Here is a 21,919-nt window from a genome sequence, read left to right as displayed (position 1 = left end):
GCTGCCAGTGGAGCCTGCACCGCGAGGCCCACAGTCTATTAGCGTGGAACCCGGAAAGGGAAGAGGGAAATTTCCCTCCATGAGAAACAAGCTCTAGAGACTTTGCCACCAGCAGATGACTACTCTTCCTGTGCCGAGCCTGAGTGTTGTGGCCGAAGCCGGCCCCTGCTGGAGGCGACCTGTGCACAGTGGGATCGAGTGCTGCCTGAGCCGGCAGGGGCTCCTGAGCTGGCTGGCCGGTCCATGGTGAGTCACAGGGTTCCCCGCCTTGCTGTGTTTTGGAAGTAGATAGATCTCCGACCTTTCTTCCTAGTCTGTGTTGGTCAAGAAGCTCCGCTGAAACCACCCCACCGTCACTAAGGAAACTAGTTGGTGACCCTTGGGTCAGTGCAGACTTGTGCTGCCCTGCTTCTCCTAAGGGCTGGTCCCCTGCCCCGGTATGAAGATAGAGACTCCTAATAACCCGAGGTCCACTAGTCACTCACTGCTGGAGGGGCCCTGCTGGTGGGGTGTGGTACAAGCCAGACTGCTAACCTTAAGGTTTGAACTCACAGCTGCTCCTCGGGAGAGAACGGAGGCAGTTCCTTAGGGCTGCTGTGTGCCCAGGGACTGGACAACTAGGAGGTGACCAGCGCTGCGATTGGGCTTCGAACCCTAACCTGCTGGTCCTTAGGATGGACTCCATAGCACAGGGCAGATATGATCAATAATTGCTTGCTTTCCAACTGGGGGAGTGAGGTGCCAGCGACCCGCAGTGGTGGGGATGGTGGCAGAAGAACTGGACCCCATGGGCAGTCCGTGTGTTTACATGGTTTCTCCGTGAAGCCCTGGAGGGTGGATGTGACTTTGTAGTCATGGTCCACCTGTGTGTTATCAGTGCCCAAGTCTAGCTCCTTAGCTCTCTCTCTATTTCGCTTTCTCTCCAGCTCCCATCCTCCTTATTCCATGCTCCCTGAAAGCCACAGAGCAGTGGGTGGGGGTGGGAGATCGGTATGACTTACAGCTTGATGTCTCTAGGGCTGGGAGAAGCAGTTGGGGGTGGGGAGAAGATCTGCCCTAGCATCTCTTCACCCCATGTCCCGGCTGGGCCAGCAGACCTTGGCTGCCTGGAACGGCTCCTGGAGCCATCGGGGCCCTTCTCTTGGTGGGGGGAGTCCGGGAAGGATGTTCTAGCTCTCGAGAGGGGCCATGGGAGCAGGTATAGCAGCGCTGGGAGGCAGCCTGGGAGCCCATTCACACCTCTCTCTCACTCCCTGCCTCCACCCCCCATGCATAGGTGCCCAGCTGCCCTCAGTCCCAGGACAGGAGGGAGTTACCGGCTTTTGCAAGGCCCTCCTCCTGGAATCAAAAGGCGAGGCACATGGAGAATCAGAAAAGGGCCCCCTGTCCCTAATTCCCTTCCAGATAAGACCCCACAGAGGAGTCCAGGGAAGCCCCCGGGGACACCAGGAGGGGGCCGAGGCAGCAGAAGGAGGTGGAGATGGTTGTGTGGAGCAATGAGAAGGGGAGAGTCTCTCCCAGCAGACCGGGCTTGACGCCCAGGGAAAACCAGGACTCCGCCTTTGTCCTTTCCAAGATGTGGTCCCGGGGACAGCAGCAGTGCTGTGGGCAGAGAACATAGGCGCATGTGTGTGTGTGCATGCAGGTGTGAACATTCATGTGTGTGAGTGTGTGTGTATTATAAGCATGTGTGTCATGTGTGAGCATGCGGGTGTGCTTGTATGAGCATGCATGTGTGTGAGCATGAATGTATGAGAACATGTGTGTGAACATGCACGTGTGAGCATGTGTGAACATACATGCATGTGTGTGAGCTTACGTGTGTGAATGTGAGCATGTGTGTGCACACATGCAGGTGTGTGTGAGCATGCTTATGTGCATTGGCGCAGGGCAGAGTATCCTCTTCAGAAATGGAGGGAGATGGATGCTGATGTCCAAGGGTCCAGAATCCTGATTCCTGAAAACTGTGCCCTTGAGGTGAGCATCTGACTTGTTCTTGGGAACACCAGCGTGGGGACTTGAAGGGAGAGCTGGGATAAGCCAGACCCTGTCCCACTGAAGGGTCCGGGGTAGAAAAAGTTTCGATAGGAGTAACATGGAGTCTGTGAGAAGGAAGGAAGGGAGAGAACATTGACCCAGCCCACAGCGGCTCTGTGCCAGGCTCTGTGGTGGGAAGCTTGTAGGAGCTCATGGAAAGCTGGGCTCAGCAATCTCTGTCTCACAGATATCTGGGAGGACAGGGCTCTGAGCCCACGCTCTTCTCCCAGCACGTTCCATCTCTGGGGAAATGCTGTAGGGAGGTGGCAGAAACAGAGGGCCCTGGCTTGGGGGCAAGGACCAGAGGAGGAGAGCGAACAGAGGGCATGCAGTGTGGGCTCAGGGCTGGGCCCTGGATGCGTGGGAGGAGAAAGGTGAACAGGCTGAGGTGGAGGTGGGACCTTCCAGTGTGGCCACTGTTCTAGGCAGAGCTGCCAGCACCCACATCCCCATGAGGACGGAGCTCCAGGGCGGATGCACAGGCTTGGGAGTGAGCGGCCCTAAGTAGAGGTGTCTGCAGAGGCTGGGCCATGGTCCCTTCTTGTCTGAGGCCATCCTAGGTGCCAGGGCCTAGAGGTCTACACACACCCTGTATGGGGGCCAGCTGACCCATGGGTAAGGCCCGGCTGGACGTGGGTAACACCCTGAGGAGGGCAGGAGACCAAGCAGCGTGGTGCTGGGGGAGCTGGACAGCAGTGGAGACAGGCCCTCCCTGGAGGGAGCAGTGTGGGGTCTCCTCCCTACATTCGTCTTGTTTTGAGGCCCATAGCGAGGGCTGAGACTGTTTCCTGTCCGTCCCGCCCCCATGTTATTACACAGGGAGAAGCAGGTTCACAAGTGGACCAAGATGCCACAGAGGGAGACTCAGTTGAGTGCCAGCAGCAAGGTCTTCTGCTGACTAGGGGCTGAAGGAGAGACCGAGGGGCCTCTGGCAGACCTCCTACGTCATCTACAAGGCGACTGTCCTTCCAGGAAGAAGCCATGAATCAGGGTCAGAGGCTCAGCAGATATACCCCTTTTCTCCCCTTCCAGGGTGCAGGTGTCCTGAGAAGAGGTTGATCATGACCCAACTGGAGGCCCCGTAGACGTGACGGTGACCTCCCTGCACCCAGAGCTGACCCTGGTCACCTAGAGCTCCCCGACGGAGCTCCTACAAGTTTCTAGGTTCTCCTTGAAACCATCTCAGGAAAATGTCACCTTCCCTAAGGGCCACACCTGCTCCTCACACATCCCAGGCCTCCAGGACCTTCTCAGCCAGCCCCCCCCCCCCCGCCTCCCCACCTCCCGCATCCAGACCTCCTGGCTGGGCGGAACTGGGAGCCCAGGTGCTCCCAGAGCTCTGGCTGGGAATTCTCCCTCTTTAGTTCCTCAGCACTGGGCCATCATCCTTCTGCTCCTGCTTCGTTGCCTGGGGGTCAGGCCCCGGCTGTGAAGAAGGGCCAGGGAGCCCTCTCTGTCTCCACTGTCCTACATCCCTTCTCTTGCTTTATCTAGGCTGCATTCTGCAGAACACCGGGCCGCCCTCTCTGGGAGGGCAGGAAGAGACTGGGTCTGCATGGCCCACCCCCTCTCCAACAGAGGGCGGTCATCCCCAGGCTCCTCAGGATGTCAGAGTTGGAAGGGCCCCAGGATGTCAATCTGCTCAGTCCATTCCTGCTAGCAACCCAGAGGGGTTAGTGACTTGCCCAAAGTCACTCAGCTCATCAGTGGTGCGCTCCGGACAGGACTGAACAGACCAGAGTGGCCCTGACGCCCCTCCCGTGGCTTCCCACCTCGTGCTCAGAATGCTCTTTCCCGAGGGCTCTGCTCCAGGCTCCTGCCACGCTCCTCCCTAGGTAGAGGGCGAAGACCTGGGGGTGCCCATTGTGACAGGGACTGTCCTTCACAAAGGTCCGCCAGTACCTGCTTGCTCCCATGCCATCCCTGATCCTCCGCTCTATCCAGCTAGAAGGGGGAGGGGCGGTGCTCAGTCATTGGTGACACCTGTCCCTATGAGATTCCTCCAGGGACCCCACACCTCAGTGAATAGATGGGGTGGGAGGGTTCTTTTTGCCCTGGGTCCATTTTACAGGTGAGCAGAGAAACCTGCAGGGCTAGGTGACTTGCCCGAGTCGCTTGGACATTTGAGGCAGAGCCAAGACCCAACTTGTAACTTTTAAGGCCAAAGTGCACATTCTTTTCCCCGCCTGTGGAGCCTGGTGCCTCTGAAGGCTCTAGGGCAGAAGGGACTCAGCCAAGTTTGCTACAGGCTGCTTACTGCTCTCTGCACCTGGCTCCCAGGGTTCCCGAAGCATCCGTGTGTGTGTGTGTGTGTGTGTGTGTGTGTGTGTGTGTAAAGAAGGAAGGCATAGGTCCATCCAACGTTTATCAACCCAAGTACACTAACTTAGAATCTGGTTTTACAGAACAGGCACCGAATGTATTTTACTTGGAAAGGAAGAGCCGGAAGGTGGTTAGAAGACACTGCTTCCAGTGGTGTCAGAAGACCCCCATCTCCCCTCCCAGCCACTCCAGTCTGCCCCCTGTGGCCGATGGCTTCCCTGCACTTCACGCATTTGCCCAGTGACCTAGGAACCAACAGGCAGTGTGGATGAGCTTAGATCCAGCCCTCTGCACCCCCTTGCTCTCCCCCCACCCCATAGTGCACCGGGCATGAGCAGACAGTCGCCTCCGAGTGGTGGGTGGGCAGAACGTCTGCAGGGTGTGCATGCTAAAGACACGGCACCTGGGCGCTCCCTCCTCTGAAAGAGGCCTTGGGGTCTTCACCACAGAGGCCTCCTTCCTGCTTCTCCTTGTCCCTTACTCCCTCCTGTGAGACCGTAACCTCCCAGAGTTCTGCCTCCTTTGGGGTGGCGGGGCTGGCCTGGCCACTCAGCCTAATTTCAGTCCCCCTGCTGACCCTCATGAGCCTGGTTCAGGGGACAGAGTGGGCCTCAGAAACACCCCCTGCACCTGGGATATCTCCTCACGCTGGACCTAGCCAGACCTAGAGGGGCCCATGAGCAGGTCCAGGACCCAGACACCCTCCTTGTGCCTTTGGGGGCAGTGGGTAGCCAGAGGGCCCCTCCGTTACCTCCGGAAGCTCTTTTCTCCCAGCGGCCGGGAGCTGGGGCGGGAGCCCGGGAGCAGCCCGTCGGTCTCCTGGCTGTCCTTCTCTTCCCCTGGGAGAGACTCGTCCCCCAGGAAGTCCCCGTTGTCCCAGGAGCCCACGGCACCATCTGCAGCCTGATACCGGATCTCCACACACAGGCTGGTCTGGGGGAGAGGGGCAGGAGCTGAGCGGTGGGACAGCAGTGTGCACCTGTGTGCCCGCCCTTCTGTGATGCTGGCCGGTGCCTTCCCACGCTCAGCCCCTGAAAGGTGGCTACTTTCTCCCATTTTACCACTTCAAAGCAGAAGCTCCCAAAGACCGAGTGATGTGGAAGTCTCACTCAGCTTCCCCTGATCCAGATGCAGGTGTATGTGTGTGTGTGGGGGGGTGGGGGCGGGGGCTCTCTGAACAGGTGAGCCTGTTGTTGGCTGCTTGTTCTTGCCCCCAGCGCCGGAGCTGACCTCCCCTCCCCTCCCCTCAGCACTGGTTCTCATTGGAAATGTGAGGGAGTGAACAGGAGGCCTCTGGGAGAGGAGCCCTGGCCTGGATGCCCTTCCAAGCTTGGCCACCTGAGCCTTTCTTCCTGCTCCTGCCCAGGGCCTCCTCGCCGTGGAGAGGAAGGGAGGGAGGCTGCCCTGGGGTTTCGGCTGGAAGAAGGTGGAACCCTGAACCAGGCATGGGCTTAGCCATCGAGAATCCCGATGGGGCTTCTTGCTCTGTTCTCAGGCCACTTACTTCCTCGTGGCTCCCAGGTTCCCCCAAAGCTCAGGGGAGACTCACTCTCCAACCCCCGGGGGTTTGTGGGGCTCCATGTCTGTCAGGGCTGTTTGCTCCTGTACCTGGGGCAGGGAAAGCTTAGCCTTCCCGAGGGAGGGGACAGGATGCACAAGCCATGTGAACCCACTCATGGGGCTAGACGGCACGCTAGATTTCTAATGTAAATCTATCGGATCTCTTCACCCCTTCAACTCACCCCATCTGACATCCCATGGAGGTGAAGCATCTGCCCCAAGGCCACACAGCCAGGCAGGGGCTGCAGCTGCGGTCTGAACAGACTCGCCACCCTGTGCTCTGTGCACTGGCCCATTGTGACCAAGAAATTTGGAGCTGCTGATCTGGAGTGGAGTCTCAGTGCGGTCAATAGCAGGGTGGTGTCGGCTACATCCACCCCTCATTTAGGGTCTCCATGTTCCCATTCGTAACTTGGGTAAGCAGAGGTGGGTGGGGGATGGGTCAGGTAGTTTGTCAGTCCTAGATCGGAGTCTGAGCATCTGGAATTCTGCGGTCTGCCCCCTCGCTCTGCAAACGACATTCTCCCCGCTCAGGGGCCCTTCCCACTCGGGCCTGCAGCTTATTCCGCATCCTGTCTTCCCCTCCAGTGTTGGCCTGGATGGGAGCAGACTGAAAAGTCCCAACCACTCTCCTTGTTGCTGGCTACAAGGATGATGTTTCTCCCTCCTCTCAGCACTGCCCCGAGAGGGTCCCTCCCATGCTTGCCCTCCACCCCGCAGTCCTGCCTTCTGAGCAGGTTCTGTTCGTGAGCCACCGAGGCGATGCTGAGTGGCCATGCAGACCCACACAGCCCCAAGGGTCTGAGGTCGGGATGCAATGGGCAACTCTGTGGTGTCACAGCCTCTGAGCACTTCCTGTGTTAGCGCTGCTCTGAGTGCTTTCTGAGTTTTCTCATTCAACCCTCAGGCAGGTGTTACAAGCATGTTCATGTCACAGAGGGCACGCGGCTTGCCGGAGTCACCGGGGGTGGCGGTGGGGGTATCACTCCTCATCATGATGCCAAGCTGCCCATGAGTGGGTGCCCATGAGCTTCTGTGGACCAGAGAGGAGGGCAAAGGGGAGGTCTTCCTTAGGTATATATAAAGAGCTGGTGCATGCGTGTGTGTGTGTGCTCATGTTGCAGGTGCTGGCGCAGGAAGTGACAAATGGATGGGAAGCGAGGTGGCCCTAGTCTCCTAGAGGAGCTGAGCAGGTACACAGAGTGGAGATGATGCCCGGGAGGCAGCCAGCAGGCTGGCTCTGAGCAGGCTTGCTGGGGGGTTCCTGATCTGAGGGCAATTAGAAGTCTGGTAACCCCTTGGTGGAGAAGGGAGGGATGACCACCCCCCCCCACACATCACCTTTCTTTGTACTCTCATTGCAGAAAGGGCTGATGGAGACTTGAGAGGCCACCCCACCATGCCTCTCCATCTCGAAGGCGTGCTCCCCAGCTACCCAGTGTGCAGAGGGGAGGAAGGGGAGACGGTCTCCCAGGTGGGCCCCTTACGGGGAGGGCCAGATGCTCTGCGGACAAGGGCACCCCACCTTGAGGATGGAGTTGTTGTCATCCATCAGTGTGTCGGTCACCTCCACGTGGCTCTCCTCCACCACCTGCTGCAGCACCATGCGGAAGGTCCCGATGAGCCTGTGGATGGCAGAGAGGGGGGTGGGTGCATGCGGAGAGAGGCCGTGACTGACTGGGGGTGGGGGACTGGCTGTCTGGTGGGAGAAAGGGCCAGCTGGGCAGGGCTGGAGGTTGGGGCTGGAGAAGGTGGCTGGTCCCAGCCACATGGCCTCCTATCATGCTGTATGGTCCTCTGTGTGTTTACATGAGAGGACTCAAAAAATGATGGTGATGATCATGCTGTGGTGGCGGCAGGTCCCAGGCTGGGGTTCAGCCTTGTGCTCCTGGGGTGTGTGGAATTGGGGTTCAGCTGAACCCCTGTAGAGCAGTTACCAGATTCCCAAGGTGGAGGTGGTTGGCAAAGGGTCTGGGCTCAGTTTGGGGCTCTCAGATACTCATCTCCTCCCCCTTCCACCTCTCTCTCCATGTCCAAGGTCTCTCCCCTGGGACAGCACTATTCATTCATTCACATCCCGGTTAGTCCGGAAGGACACCCACTTCTGCAACCTGGAAGACCCATCTGGTTTCCGTTTCCCCCAGTCCCCAGCAGCAGGGCAGGGGAAAGGTGGTGCACTGTTGTGTGTACGCATACAGTTGTGCAGCCTGGGATTTTAAGCCACGCCTTCTAAGGAAATACCCTGGGTGACTTATTTAAGCTCTCCGAGTTTCCGTCTTCTCATAGTATGAGCACATCGCATCAACTTCATAGGGTTGTTGCACAGAGAACTAAATGAGACAGCTGTGTCACGTGCTTCTCCGAGGCACGTAGCCAACACCCCCAACATGGCACAGTTGTCATGAGTCGGGATCTGCACCCGGAGCTTCTGGAGGAAAGGAATCGGTTTTCTGTTCCCTGCCGGGGCCATCTCAATAGCTACGTGCTGAATTCATGGAAAACAGTAGGCATCTACTGAATGCCAGCTGAGTCGACTAGATTCCCATCTCATCCTATGGTTTGCCGATGGATCTCTGGGAAGAAACCAACAGGTGCTCAAGAGAGGTTCCTGAGTGGAGGTTCTACACAGGATAGATGATCACACACACACACACACACACACACACACACACACACACACGGGCGAACCTACTGAGAGTGATCCCAGAGATCATGTGGTGCTGCCTTTGAATGGAGCATGGAGGTGGCAGGCAAGGCCAGGAACTGGGGAGAGGGCAAAGCCAAAGTAGTGAGCAGTGAGATGTCAGGTGAACTCTGACCGAATGGCACAAAGTGGGCTAATGGAGGGAGAGAGCCACAAAAAGCATTAAATCATAATAAAAATTCAAAGTCTCCCATCTGTGGTGGGAGCAGCCACGTTGGATGGCTGTACAATGCAGCAGCCACTTCCCCCTGGGGATCAGAGCCGTCCACCTGCTCTCTCTACCCAGCCCTCCCTGCGGGGTAATTCTTCAATCCAGTCCTCTCTGAAACAGAACCAGGTGTCCAGCTGTCTCTTGGACCCAACCCTCTGGAAGCCTCCCTTGCTTCTGCTCTGGACTCTGGTGTCTCCTGCACTCTCGGGTGTGGGTGGGTGGGTGGGTGGGGGGGTGCTGGAGCCTCTGCCCCAGACTCTCAGTGTTGTCTGTATCAAATGAATGAGCTGGGCTCTTAGCTTTTGAACCCTGCTGACGTTCTCAAGTTGAAAGGCCCTGCTGTGCTGTGTGGCCTGGTCCTCGGTCTTGGACAAGGAGCCCTGGTGGTGCCGTGGGTTAGGCGTCGGCAGAAAGGTTGGCATTTGGAAGCCACCGGCTTCACTTAAACCGATCCACCGAGGGGGAGCCTGCTGCTCTTTGAAATACCAGTGGCAACATCCTGCTCCGCGGGAGGAAGATGGAAGGGCAGTTCTACCCTGCCTTCTAGGCTTGCTCTGGGTCGGAATCAACTCAATGGCAGTAAGTTTGGTTTGGGTTTGGGTTAGGACCTGCCGAGTGGAACCTGGCTGAGCCTCTTCCAGCGTAAGAAGCCTCAAAAGCACAGATGAGCCCGGCGTATCTGAGGAGGCACCTGCAGTGTGACAAAGACACCTCCAGGGGGCAAGATGGAGCTGTTCCCCTGCAGGTTTTCAGAGAAGCCTCAGGTGCCTTTGGCGCTTAACTTGCCTCAGAATCTCAGACTTTGGATTTGGAAGGGAGGGGCCCGAGAGGGGAGCTCCTCCACCCTTCCTTCAAGAAGGGTCCTTTAAACAACCTCCTGACACACACATTCACCCTCTCTGTTAGGGATCTTACAAGGTCACTACTCTCATGGCTGTTCCGTTTGCAACTGCTGCAATGCTAATCGTGTAGGATGCTGGATCCAGTCTCCTGACCCCATAGTTTCTCCAAACCCCTCCCCCACAGATAAAAAGCAATCTTTGAAGTAGATGATGATCATATCTCTGTCTTAAGCAAAGTATGGGGAAATGCATTCTTACAGAACTTTGCTCTTTTTACGGGAGCTCGCAGTGGGGTAGTGGTTATATGCTGGGCTGCTCACTGCAAGGTCAGCAGTTCGAAGCCACCAGCTGCTCTACAGGAGCGAGACGGGGTGGTCTACTTCTGTAAGAAGTGACCGTCTCAGAAGCCCACAGCATCAGTTCCATCCCGTCTTAGGGGGTCACCCTGAGTTGACATTGATTGGACATTGATTGATGGCAACGAGTTTAACATACACTCTAAGCAAAAACAACACAAAACACAAAACAAAAAGCCCCCAACCCCCAAAGGGTGCTTGTTAAGCCACTGAATATCCAAGACAAATACCAGGTGCTCCTCTCCCCAGAAGGCTGCCCGTGGGGTCTCCTCTTAGGATATCTTTGGGGGAAGGGCCGGGTGCAGGCAGGGCAGGTCCCAAGGTCTGACCCTTGAGAGGACCCGGAGGCCACACTGGCAGGTTTGGTTGTAAACCTGGCAGGGTCTGCTGAGCCCCCCGTCCCTCCTTTGGGTGGGTCTTCATGGAGAGGATAGCTGGAGGGGACTGGGGGCAGAGGCAGCCCAGGAAGGTGGGCCCTCATGCATCTTGGTCAGCTGGGTCACTACCCTGGAAAGTGGGGCTGTGAGGCTGTGTGTTCTGGGGTCAGGAGGTCTGGGTTCCAAACCTGCTGTATAGGCCTCAGTTTCCCCTTGCTGGTACGTGAAAGGTCCAGGAACTAACCTCACATCCTCAGAACAGCCCCCTCTCCTGACCTCCAGTGGGGCTCTCTGTCTCAGGTCAGCTCATGGCAAAGAGCCCATCACATACACACAGCTGATGGGCAGAGCAGGCAGGTAGGATTCCCAGGTAATTAGGTGGCAAGGAGGGGCCCCCGCAGACTGACCACAATAGAGTGGCAACTGGGCACCAGGACCCCGTCAATAATTCATCGCTCTCCCCCGGGAGCTAGTGTCAAGTGCCCCAGGCTCGGTCAGGCCTCCATGACTCTTGGCTCTTGAATTATTCAAGGCCCCTGGTATCTTCCACAGCCAGGAGACTGGGCAGGTGGGCCGGGGGAGCCCTGTCTAGGTTCAAGACCTATAGAGCTGGAAGCGTAAAGCAGCCCCTTGGCCTCCCCGGAAGTCCATGATTTTGGGAGGAGGACCTTGCTCAGTGAAGAGCTGGCCTCCCAACCCGCCCCCTCCCCCAAGGTGCTTTCTTCCTTCAGGGGAGGGCACCAAGCTGCCCCCTGCCTCTAGGACAAGCCTGTCCCTCTGAGTTGGGTGATAATGGAGTCAGATCCATAGGTGCCTCCGTTTCCCCAGCCCTGTGACTCTGGTTCCCGCCCTGGAGTGTCCAGACTCCTCTGAGGAAGGGGGCCATGCAGAGTCCTGCTCCCAGATCCTCCTGCCCCAGGGGAACATTCTCTCTTTTAAACCCCCTCCAGCCTCGACCCCCTCCCCCCCAGTCTCCGTGGTCTGTTGTGTGTCATCTGCTGAGCACAGGTATAACTTTCTGGTTGCTAACTAAGCCCAGTGCACACCTCAGGGTGCACCCCTGCCCCACAGCTCAGTCTGCCCAGGAGAAGGAGCCTGGAGACTGATCTGGGGGCTGTGGTGGGAGTGGGTTGTGGGGGGGGGGGGCTGTGCTAACACCAGGGGGTTCAACTCTCTTGCCGAAGTTGAGCTTTCTCTGGGGCTCTGAGAAACAGAGCCCAGCTCCAGAAGGGGGAAGGCCTGAAGCCACCTTACTGCAATCCCTCCGAGCCAGGCTCTGTCCAGATAGGCACTGTGCATCTGTGCATTGCACCTGGTTCAGCGCCAAGTCGGTTCTGCCTGGTAGCAACCCCGTGGGCAACAGAACAAGACCGGGCCCGGTCCTGTGTCACCCTCACAGCTGTCACATCAGAGCCTGTCACTGGGGCCGCTGTGTCCATCCATCTCCTCACGGGTCTTCCTCTTTCCCATGGACCCTCTGTTTGACTGAGCAGAGTCCTTCTGCAGGGATCGGTCTCTTCAGGTCACATGTCCAGGGTGTGTGAGATGAAGTGGGCGCTTAGTAAACACCGAATGGATGGATGGATGGATGGATGCGTGAATGCCTACCTGACTCACCTGGTGCTTGCAGCTGCCTTTCAAAACACACAATCCTCTTTCCCCTGTGAGTCCATGATTCAGAGATGTTATGTAACTCGCCCAAGGTAACGCAGGATCTGAGACCAGGCCTGTCTGACTCCAAGGCTATGGTCCCAAATTGCCCAGCAGCTTCTGGTCCTCCGCAGGTGTCCCCCATTTGCCCTCAGGATGGTCTTAGAGGACAGGACCAGCCTTTACACCTTCTCCTCTGATGGTTAATGGTGGCCCAGCCTGAGCCAAGGGAGGAGACCACAGGAGGTGACGGGAATTTTTGAGGGGGCTGAGATGGAAGGGGTGCACCACGAGAGGGGGGTGTTCCCGGCTGACGGACTGGGGCACCCTGAGGACCAGTCTGAAACCTCTTTGGTCTTTTGGAGATCAGTCTAGGGCAGCTCCCCAGCCCATAAGCCCAAAGGAGGGAGGAGTCCGAGGCGAAGGCAGGTCCCAGTACCTGCAGGCCCCGCCTTTCCCTGCCCGCCCATACTTACTTGTTGCTAAAGACTTTGCTGTAGTTGAAGATCTGAATCTCCAGCATCTCACTGCTGTCGATGCTGCTGGCCACCGGCCACCGGAACGTCTGGGGAGAGAGGGACAGCTGTGGGGAGGCGGGGAGGGCAGGCACCTCTGGTAACACGCCCCCCACCCCCACCAGCCTCCATGTCAGCCCAGTGCTCTTCAAGGACAGTGTGTCCACACCTGACCTGTCACCAACTCCGACCACCACCTGTGGAGTGAGCTTTAGTGACCTGCCCAAGGACACACAGTCTGTGGAAGAATCGAGATGCAAGCCATGACTCCTGAGTCCCAGGCTGGCGCTCCTTCCACGGGCCCCACAGCCTCTGCCCAACACCTGGGTGGCCTTTGGAGAGGGGACTCCTTTTAGGGTGGTGGCCAGCACCCCAAGACTGCAGCAAGGACCGTTTCTTGGGGTATGCTGAGTGGAGCTATCGACTCGAAGAACTCTCTGCCACAGTCATGTCTGCCAGCCCAGGCTTGGCACTGAGTGGGTACTCCCAGATAACCCCCACCCCCACTCTGACGGAGGCCAAACCAGCTGTCTCTCAGGCAATGTTAACTTTAGGGGCAGATTTCTGCTATTCCGTGTTACTGAGCGTCTGGTTCAGGGCCACAGTCTGCCATGTGCTTTCTGGTCTGGCCCGGCTGCCCTTGCAGATTCTCCCTCACCGCTCCATCTTGGCTTCTTCCTGAAATGGGTCACCATGGTGCACGGGATGCGGAGTGGGATTGTCCCTGGAAGTGGTACCAGGGGCACCGTGTACCCCATTCTCTAAAGAAGCAGAGCTGCCCCCCCAAGGCCTTGCTGCCTTCAACCCTCACAGCAGCGCCCCCCCCCCACCTTCTTGAAATGAAAAGGAGCCTGGGAAGGCGGGGGAAGGAGGGGGGGGGATTGTGTCCAGAGTGCATGGCTCTGTGGTACTTTGTGGAGAAAATAGCTCATCGACGCTGGGGCACTGCAAGAGGGGGAGCCTGGCACGCCAATTCCCAGGGACACCTGCCCGGGCTGTGGCCTTGCTGATGGGGGAGCTGCCCTGAGCCTCTCTGGAGAAGTCGAGGCACTGGCAGGGCAGAGGGTGGCCATGAAGCAGCCTGTGAGCCACAGTTTGGCTTGACAAGTGTTTGCTCACTCGTGGGCTACCTGCCAAGGCAGGGTCTCCCTCACTGTGTACGAAGCTATGGGGCCGTTCCATAGGGGCAGGAGCTGAGGGTGGGTTTTACAGTAGTGAGGCTGGAGCCTGGTCTCTCAGGTTGGGGATCCATGCTCGGGGGGCAGGGCACTCAGGCCCCGTGAAGAATCCACACGGATGTCCCAGGGGAAAACCACCTTTATAGGCTTGTCGTGCTGAAGACATCCAGAACTGGCCAGCCTCTCTCCAGGCCACAAGTGATAAGGGGTGACCATGCCCAGAGACCAGGACTGCCCTCCCTTCCCTGCCTCACCCTGAGCTGGAGTGGGAGGAGGGCTACATGCCCCCTCCCCATCCCCATCGTGGGCAACAGTGTGAGAACAGGGGGGAGCCCAGAGGTGGGCAGGGTGCCAGGATGGGGCTGGAAAAGCTTCAGGAGCCACTTTGCATTGCTGGAAGTGACTGGAAAGCTCTGGAATCTGCGGAGGCTGTTGCTGAAAGCCGTTGTCCAGAAGGGCGTGAACAAACAGGCTTAAAGCCTCCCATGCTCGAGAGCTTGCTGGACCAGGACATCACACCAACTCCCATGGTCATAGCGATAACAGTGCGGTTCACTGTTCCTGGGTTGGCCCCGGCTCATGGCTAGGAGGGGCATGGCAGACCAGGGGGTAGCCCCCCACCCGTGGTCGGTCGTGGGCTGATGGCTGTACTCTGATGTGAGGGCTTCGCTGGCTCGGTCTCAGAACCAGACCCCCAGACTCTTCACCCTAGCCTGTCTCCACCTGGAAACTCTGCTGAGAGCTTGTTCTGCATCCTGGCCACACACGAAGATCCCCCCACTGACAGCCTCCATCACTCACAGGGAAACTTGTCGAAGGCAGGAGTCTGAGGACCTTAAGATGGAATCATCTCATCTTTGCAATACTCCTTGGAGCTGACCATGCACTCTCTATTTTGGATGTTAACTCTGGAGGCCTGGGGAGGGAGGTGGCCTGGCAAGTCTGTGGTTTCTAAGGGGCTGCCTTTTTTTATATGCCTGATGGGGGGTGGAGAGGAGATGCCTCACTGCCTGCTGGGAGGCCAGCCTGCCTGCTCACTGCCCAGGGTAGGTAGGACCTAGCTCAGGGAAATGGCTACTTTCATGCCCCTCCCTCGGGACAGGGAGGCCCCTGACACTCCAGTGGGAGCTGCAGGTGAGGGAGGTAGAAGCAGAGAGGAGGTGGATGAGGAAGGACACTGAGCTGGGGCTCAAAGGGGACCTAGGAGGAGAAAGGAGGGTGAGGCGAGTGAGGAGGCTGGCTGCCAGGCTTGGGGGCCTCATTATGCAGGCAGCATCTCTCTGGATCACTCCTGCTGTCTGGAGCCTCCGGCAGCTCCAGCTCGGTGGAGTATGTGTTTTTTCTAATGAAGTTGCTTTTATCGGGCTGCAGGGAAATAAACCTGCTTGAGAAGGCCCAACTCATTAGTTGCGGTGCGGGTGCCGAGGGGAGCGGGCTGGAGTCCCCACTGAGCTGTCTGCTTGCCTTGGGGTGGAGAGGGACAGAGGAGGGAGCCCGATCCACAGAGGAAAGGGCTGTGGGCATTGGAACAGGGGTGGGGATTACCAGTGGCCCATGCTGGCTCATAGCAACCACCTAGGAAAGGGGAGAGCCGCCCCTGGGGGTTTCCAAGACTGTAACTCCTGATGGGTGTAGAGAGCCCCATCATTCTCCCGCCAGAGCAGCTGGGGGTATTGAGCTTCTGACCTTGTGGATAGCAGCCGGGCATGTAACCAGGACGCCCCCGGGACTTCACAGTGCTGTACTGGGGCAAGGGGCCCCCTGCTTGCCTATCAACCTGCTTAGACTCTCTGAGCAGCCAGAAAACTATTTCCTGAGTCTTAATGTTGGATTGGAATCAGAGAACCAGCCTGTGGCCCAGTGTGCCAAGCCAAGTGGAGAGTAGGGGCCGTGGAGGGTGGCTGGGGGGGGGGGGAGGGGCGAGTGTGTGTGTGTGTGTGTGTGTGTGTGTGTGTGTGTTTCTTGCATTCCCAGGGAGCCAGGGAAGCTGCTTGGCCTTGGCCTTACCCCCACCTTACAGCTTCCTCCCACTCCTCCTCCTCTCCTCTCCAACATTTCCCACCCACACCACGCAGTTCCCTCATTTAGTGTCTCTCTTGCCTGGTTTCTCTCTCTCTGATTCTTAATCTTGACTGAAAATTGCAGTCACCCAGGAGAGCTTGTTAAACTCTTAAGGAAAGTAAGATCCACAGCCTGGATGCTGCACCCTCCCCCCACCTCCCATCACTCTGTTGGAAGCTCCCAGATGATTCCCAGGTTTGAAGACCCCTGCTCTAGGAGAGGGGCATTCCAGGGGACTACAAGACATCAGGGGCTCCCCTTTCCCCACTTCCCATGACCCACCTGCTTCCCACCCCGGGACTGAAGAGGCAGAGATCTTGCAATGGGGACCCGGCCTCCCAGTTTGCAGGGGAGTGCCTTCAGGTTGAAGATTTGGGGTCCAGAAGCACCCCCTGTTACTCTCAGCTGGTCTCTTAGAAGCAGAGGGCTGTGCTTTGCCACACTGGGGTTTGCCCTTCTCCTGGCTAGTTTGCCCTTTTTTACCTCTTCTTCTGAACTCTTGGAGTTCAACGACTCCTCTGCAGCTTCCTGCAATAGGTACCAAAGAGGTGCAAGGTCCTCCTTGCTCCCGATGCACATCAGCCCAGTCTCCCATGACGTCCACATTCTTCCTTCTGTGAGCAAAGAGTGAGCTCTGGGTCTCTCCTGGCTCCGCAGCTCATACCCACTGTCGATTTGTCTCAGATCTCCTGACGGCCCCTGGAAGGGCTCTATCTCCTGCAACGCAGACACCACTGGGGTGTCTGCCCTGTGAGTCTGAGTCGAAGATCTGAGTTTATAAGCCTGGCTCCACCACCACTTAGCTGTGTAACCAGAGGTCACTTTTGTCATCTTCCTGAGCCTCAGCGTTCGCATCACATGCGGGGGCTGGTTATCAGCCTCTGAGGTCTGGTGTGAGCACTGCATGAACACAGGCAAGAGGAGGTTGCAAGTCACCATCACTGCAGAATTCAGAGGCATATGTCGATGATTCCTTCCTGCAGGGAGTCTGTGGCTGACAGCCCTCCCCCTCGGTCTGCATCACGTTCTCGTCACCTCCTCTCCTGCGGCCTTAGATTTCCCACTTTTCTGTCGGGGGACATGGAGCCTCAACAACAGACAACAGAGACAGCCCACCATGTTGTCTGTGCCCCTCTCCGTGTCTCCAGGAGACATACTGTAGTGGCAGAGCTGCCCAGCAGGCCCTGGGCCTTGCTGCACTCCCTCTCTTTCCTGCTGCCCCCCAAGAACTCCTTACAGTCTGGGCTGTAGCTCTCGAGCAGCCCAGGGCATGGGCCAGCTTTCGTTTTTTTAGCGGAGGCCCGATGTGCACCTGACTCGCAGCACACAGTAGGCACCTGGCAACTAGATCGCTGTGACTGATTGGCGCTGTAGCACTGCTCTCCGCCCCCCCCCCCCCTTAGTGGTAAGAGCTGGTGCCAGTTAGTTCCCCACCTCGACTCCCTCCTCAATAAAACTGGCTTGGGGGAAACAGTACCAGCTCCTTAGGGTGACAGGGCAACTGAGAAAGCACTCATCACAGAGCTGGGAACAGAGCGAGTACTCCATTAGAAGAGTTGCCATATTAATTGCTGTCATTACCATTCCAGAGACAGGTGACCCAACAGGATGCGCAGAGTCTGGAACGACATCATTGATGTCACACGCAAGTAAAATTGTGTGGAAGATCATCTAACTGCGGTCGCAGCAACACACAGACAGGGAGCTGAGCCCGAGTTTCAGACCAGATTCAGAAGAGGATGTGGAACAAGGGGTACCGTTGCCGATGTCAGGTGGATCTTGGCTGACGGCATTGGATGCCGGAAAGATGGATACTTGTGTTTCATGGACTACGACAAGGCCTTAGACTTGTGTGAATCATGACAAACTACGGGCAGCCTTGAGTAGAATGGGAATTCCAGAACACTTCCTGGTGCTCCTGCAGAACCTGCACCTGGATCAGGAGGCAGTTGTGTGGACAGAACCAGGCAACACTGCATGGTTTAAAACCAGGAAGGGGGTGCATTCTCCCACCATTCTTATTCAACCGGTCTGCGGCGCAAACAACCAGAGCTCCTGCATTCCCTGAAGAAGGACGCAGCGTGTGACTTGGCAGAAGGCTTATCAACAACCTAGGATGTGCAGGTGACACAACCTTGCTTGGTGAAAGTGAGGACTCGGACGGAAGCCTAGGCTATGGGTTACAACTCAATGTGAAGAAAACCCAAAGCCTCACCCCTGGACCAATAGGCAACGTCATGACGAATGGAGGAAAGATAGCAGCCATGAAGGATTTTGTCTTACTGGGATCCACCATCACTGCGCACGGAAGCAGCAGCCTTGCCTTGGGGAAATCTGCGTCACAAGATCTCTTTAAAGTGCTGCAGAGCAAGGAAGACAAAGGTGCGCTTGACTCAAGCCACGATATCTTCGGTCGCCTTACGTGCATATGAACGCTGGACGCTGGCTAAGGAAGAGGTGGAAGAAGAATCGGTGCATTTGAATGACGGCGCTGGGGACGGGTACTGCAAGTACCACCGACTGCCGAAAGCGCACACACATCAGTCTCGGAGGAAGGACAGCCGGACTGCTGTTTGGAGGCAAAGACGGTGAGACCATGCCCTTGTTATCAGGAGAGGCCCGTCCTTAGAGAAGGTCAATGCTTAGTGACATAGCAGGGCGGCGACAAGAGGAAGACTCTCAATGAACTGGATGTACACAATGGCTGCGCCCATGGGCTCAAACCTAAGAACATTGGTGAGGGTGGTGCAGGCCCGGGCAGTGCTTCGTTCTGTGAGAAAGGAATGACCCGATGGCATCACGGTGAGTCCAGGAGCAGGGTAAGGTATGGCCCTCTGTGATGAAGTCGCAGGGACTGGGAGAGCCGACACCTCTGTAGCTGAGGCAGGTTCTCTGCCTGTGGCCACGACAACTGAAGGGTGTGTCTTCCATTTCAAGAGGCACCCGGAAAATTGATGGCCAGTGTGTTAGCCTAGGTAAACTAGAGAAACAAATCCAAGGAGACTCATATGTGTATAAGAAAGAGCTTTATATATAAGAGCAGTTGAATATTGAGGAAACATCCCAGCCAGTCCAGATCAAGTCCGATATTAGCCCATATGTCCGATACCAATCTATGAAGTCCTCTTCAGATTCACGAAACACATGCAATGATGCCAAATGCAGGAAGATCACAGGCCAGTGGGTGGAAAGTCTTGTGGATCCAGTGACAGTAGAGGCATCTCAGCCCAGGCGTGGGTCTCCAAGTGGCTCCTTCAGCTCCGGGCTCTAGCGTAAGCTCTGTGTGTCTTGTCAGCAAGCATGTCTGGCAGTGAGTGAGCCTGTGTCTTGTCTCTTGAGAGCTATTCATCTCCTTAGCGCCTCCACATGAGGTCAAGCTGTGACTTGAATGACAGGCTAAACTCTACCCCTTCACTCTTAATCCTCTCCACTTGACAACCGATTATTTAAGGACCACAACCAGAGACTGAGTCCAGGAACTCCGGCACACTGGTCAGCTAAGGACCTGTTCCCTCAGTCCCATAGGCACTCTCTGGGTGGGTGGGGGGAGGGTGCCCGGTGCTGCAGGGACTCAGAGAGAAACGGAACTGATTTCGCCACTCAACACATCACATGTCACCAAGTCCCCCTTCATAGGCAGGCACCGGGTCTGCCAGGTTCTGTGTGTGGTGCTGCTGGGCTGCAGGGCTGTTCCTCCATCCCATGGGATGGCGGTGGAGACGCACATAGACCTGAAGCACCAGCCTGTGCTAGGGACGTTGGCAGAAACAAGGCGCAGGCATCAGGGGTCCGGAGCAGAAAGAGGGCCTCTCAGGAGCTGTGACCCAGTTCGCCAGCTTGAGGCTCAGCCCTAACCTGGTTGCTGCTGGCAAGGAGGGAGGCAGCGTTCTGCATCCTTTGAGCCCCCAGAGATCTGTGAATGGGAATGCGAGAAGGTTCCCTGATCCAGCTTGGAGAACGACTAGGAGGGCCCCAGGCTAGATCACTGCCTGGGTGCAGGACCTTACGCAACCTGCAAGAAGTCTGGGCCACACATGTCCCTCATGCCAGCCCTTCAGGGATGGTTCTCAAACTGACGCAAGGGCAGCAAGTTTGGGTTCCTTTTTACGAGGCCTGTGTACATATGCCTCTTGTACACTCAGTACTCAGTGAACGGAGGCAATTTCTTCTTTTTCTTCTCCTGCCTCTGACCTCTCCTGTGGGGTCTGGCCCACCCGGGGCCTGGGCCCGAGCCACACAGAACCGACTTGGGGTGGGCACAGTGTGGTCATTCCGCTTCCCCGGGGACGGGCCTCCGCTGGCTGCTGCTGGCCTGGCACAAAGGCTGGGGCGCTCTTTGTTCAGTTAAATGGAGTCTCTCAGATTCTAGTCTCTGCGAAAGGAGACACCATGTCCAGGATCTGTTTCCACTCACTGGTGTCCAAGCATTGTCTTTTTTCCACATCACCTGGCCCCGCTCAGGTTCCCGCGTCCGGCCTCTGGCAGCCGTAGCTCCCTGACCTGAGCAGAGCAGAGAGAAATATTGCCCACACCCACCCCTCCACCTTCTTAGAGTCTCTTATTTGATTGAAACAAGAAAGACATTTGCTGTCTTGACTCTTCCTACATGTTTTCCTTTCTAGCCTGGCGACGGTCCCATGAGGCAGGCAGAGCCAGGGCTCTGCCCCCCTTCACAGAAGGAGAGCCCAAGCTTGGTGGGGGGGGGCACCCAAGGTGGCGATGTTTGTGCATAGCTTAGTGAGGACTGTCACCCGGGTCTCAGGAATGCCAGGCCAATGCTCTTTGTACCTCAGTGGACACAGGTGGCTGTAGGACCACCTGTTCTGGAAGCAACAGCTGACGTTCCTTTCCCAGGCTGGGCACCGGCTGGTTCCTTGTAGGGCCAGTGAGGCCCCAGTGAGGCCCCAAGTCTGGGACTCGCCCACCCCAGTGACTAAGAAGGGGGTTGAGCTAACCCGGCCCCCTACTTTGTGGGATGGACTCCTCTGACCTGTGATGGCCACTCTTTGAGCTACTTTTTGAGGGAACGTGAGGATCGTGGGCCTGGAGAGACCCAAACGTGATTGGGTGGGAGGAGAGTCAGAAGGATACCCGCTCTCTGAGCCAGCGTTTCACCCGTAGCCACTAAGATTATTGTGGAGCGTGAATGGAAGAGAAATTGCCCAGAAAAGCAGCATAGGCTAGCTGCTGGCAGCGAGTATTAGGAACCCACGTGGGGGACTGCCCTGGGGCAGGCAAGGAGTGATGGGTAAGTCCCAGCAGATGGGTCCTTGGCACCCTTTCCCTCCACCCTATGAAAGTCCAGTCAGATCCCAGCACCTCCCCTCCTCCCCAGGGGGCAGGTTGTGCCTGCCCAGCTGAGAGCCACTTCTCCCCATCTGTGGCCTGCTCTCTGATCCCCGTCACTTGCTTTGCTCCGAGGTCTTTGGTTTTCGTCCCACCCCGCATGCTCTCCCTAAGACCCCCTACAGGCCACTGTGGGCTGTTGAACTTGGGCTCCTCCCTTTGGGGGGTATCTCTCGCCCTGTGCCTGGCACCCACTAGGTGCTCAGAATCTGATCCCACCTTTGGGAGCGGTAGAGTCCGACATTCCACTTGACTCGTGTTGGGCAGTGCTGGGAAGCTAAGGGACACGGTAATTAACTTTGAATGTCAGGTATACCTGGGGCTCAGGTATCCCAGGGTACGCTGAATGGAAAGGAGAGGCTATGCCTTTGGAAGGGCATCAGGTTGCCTACTGGCTGGCGGCCTGGGCTGGTATATTCCCTGGGGAGCCTTGGTGGGAAGGACACTATACCTTGGCAGACTAGGGGCAGAAGCTCAGGGAGGCAGGCCTGTGAAAAACTGGGCCAAGCTGCCTTCAACTTCACCCAACCAGCTCTCCCCTCTGAATGCGGTCCTGAGAAAGCGAGGAAGGAGGGGCCCCGTTGGCTGTGCAGTGGAACACACCTGACAGCAGAAAAACTAGTTCAGCAGTGGTCCCACCACCACCAACCTCATCTCGTCCATCGCTTTACCAAGAGATCCGCCCTCATCACCAGTCCCACCTGACCAGGATGGGAACTGGAGCTGAAAGCTGCCTAGTCAGGAAGGGGAGAAGGGCAGG

The 21,919-nt window shown here is 57.1% G+C and overlaps 1 protein-coding gene across 3 annotated transcripts in view; it reads right to left on the bottom strand.

Annotated features, from left to right (window-relative positions):
- Positions 1–21,919, bottom strand: part of OTOF (otoferlin) — a 110,845-nt gene that overhangs the window by 50,874 nt on the left and 38,052 nt on the right. For all 3 annotated transcript variants that reach the window (XM_075555807.1, XM_075555806.1, XM_075555808.1), the window contains exons 3-5: positions 12,536–12,624; positions 7,445–7,544; positions 5,111–5,292 (exon numbers count right to left, since the gene is read on the bottom strand). In XM_075555807.1, the coding sequence (XP_075411922.1) occupies positions 5,111–5,292; positions 7,445–7,544; positions 12,536–12,624 (371 nt within the window). The remainder of the gene's footprint in view (positions 1–5,110; positions 5,293–7,444; positions 7,545–12,535; positions 12,625–21,919) is intronic.

The sequence above is a fragment of the Tenrec ecaudatus genome, chromosome 8, assembly GCF_050624435.1.
Source record: "Tenrec ecaudatus isolate mTenEca1 chromosome 8, mTenEca1.hap1, whole genome shotgun sequence".
NCBI lineage: Eukaryota > Metazoa > Chordata > Mammalia > Afrosoricida > Tenrecidae > Tenrec > Tenrec ecaudatus.
Note: the sequence above shows the minus strand (reverse complement) of the source record. Positions and strands in the feature narration are given on the sequence as shown.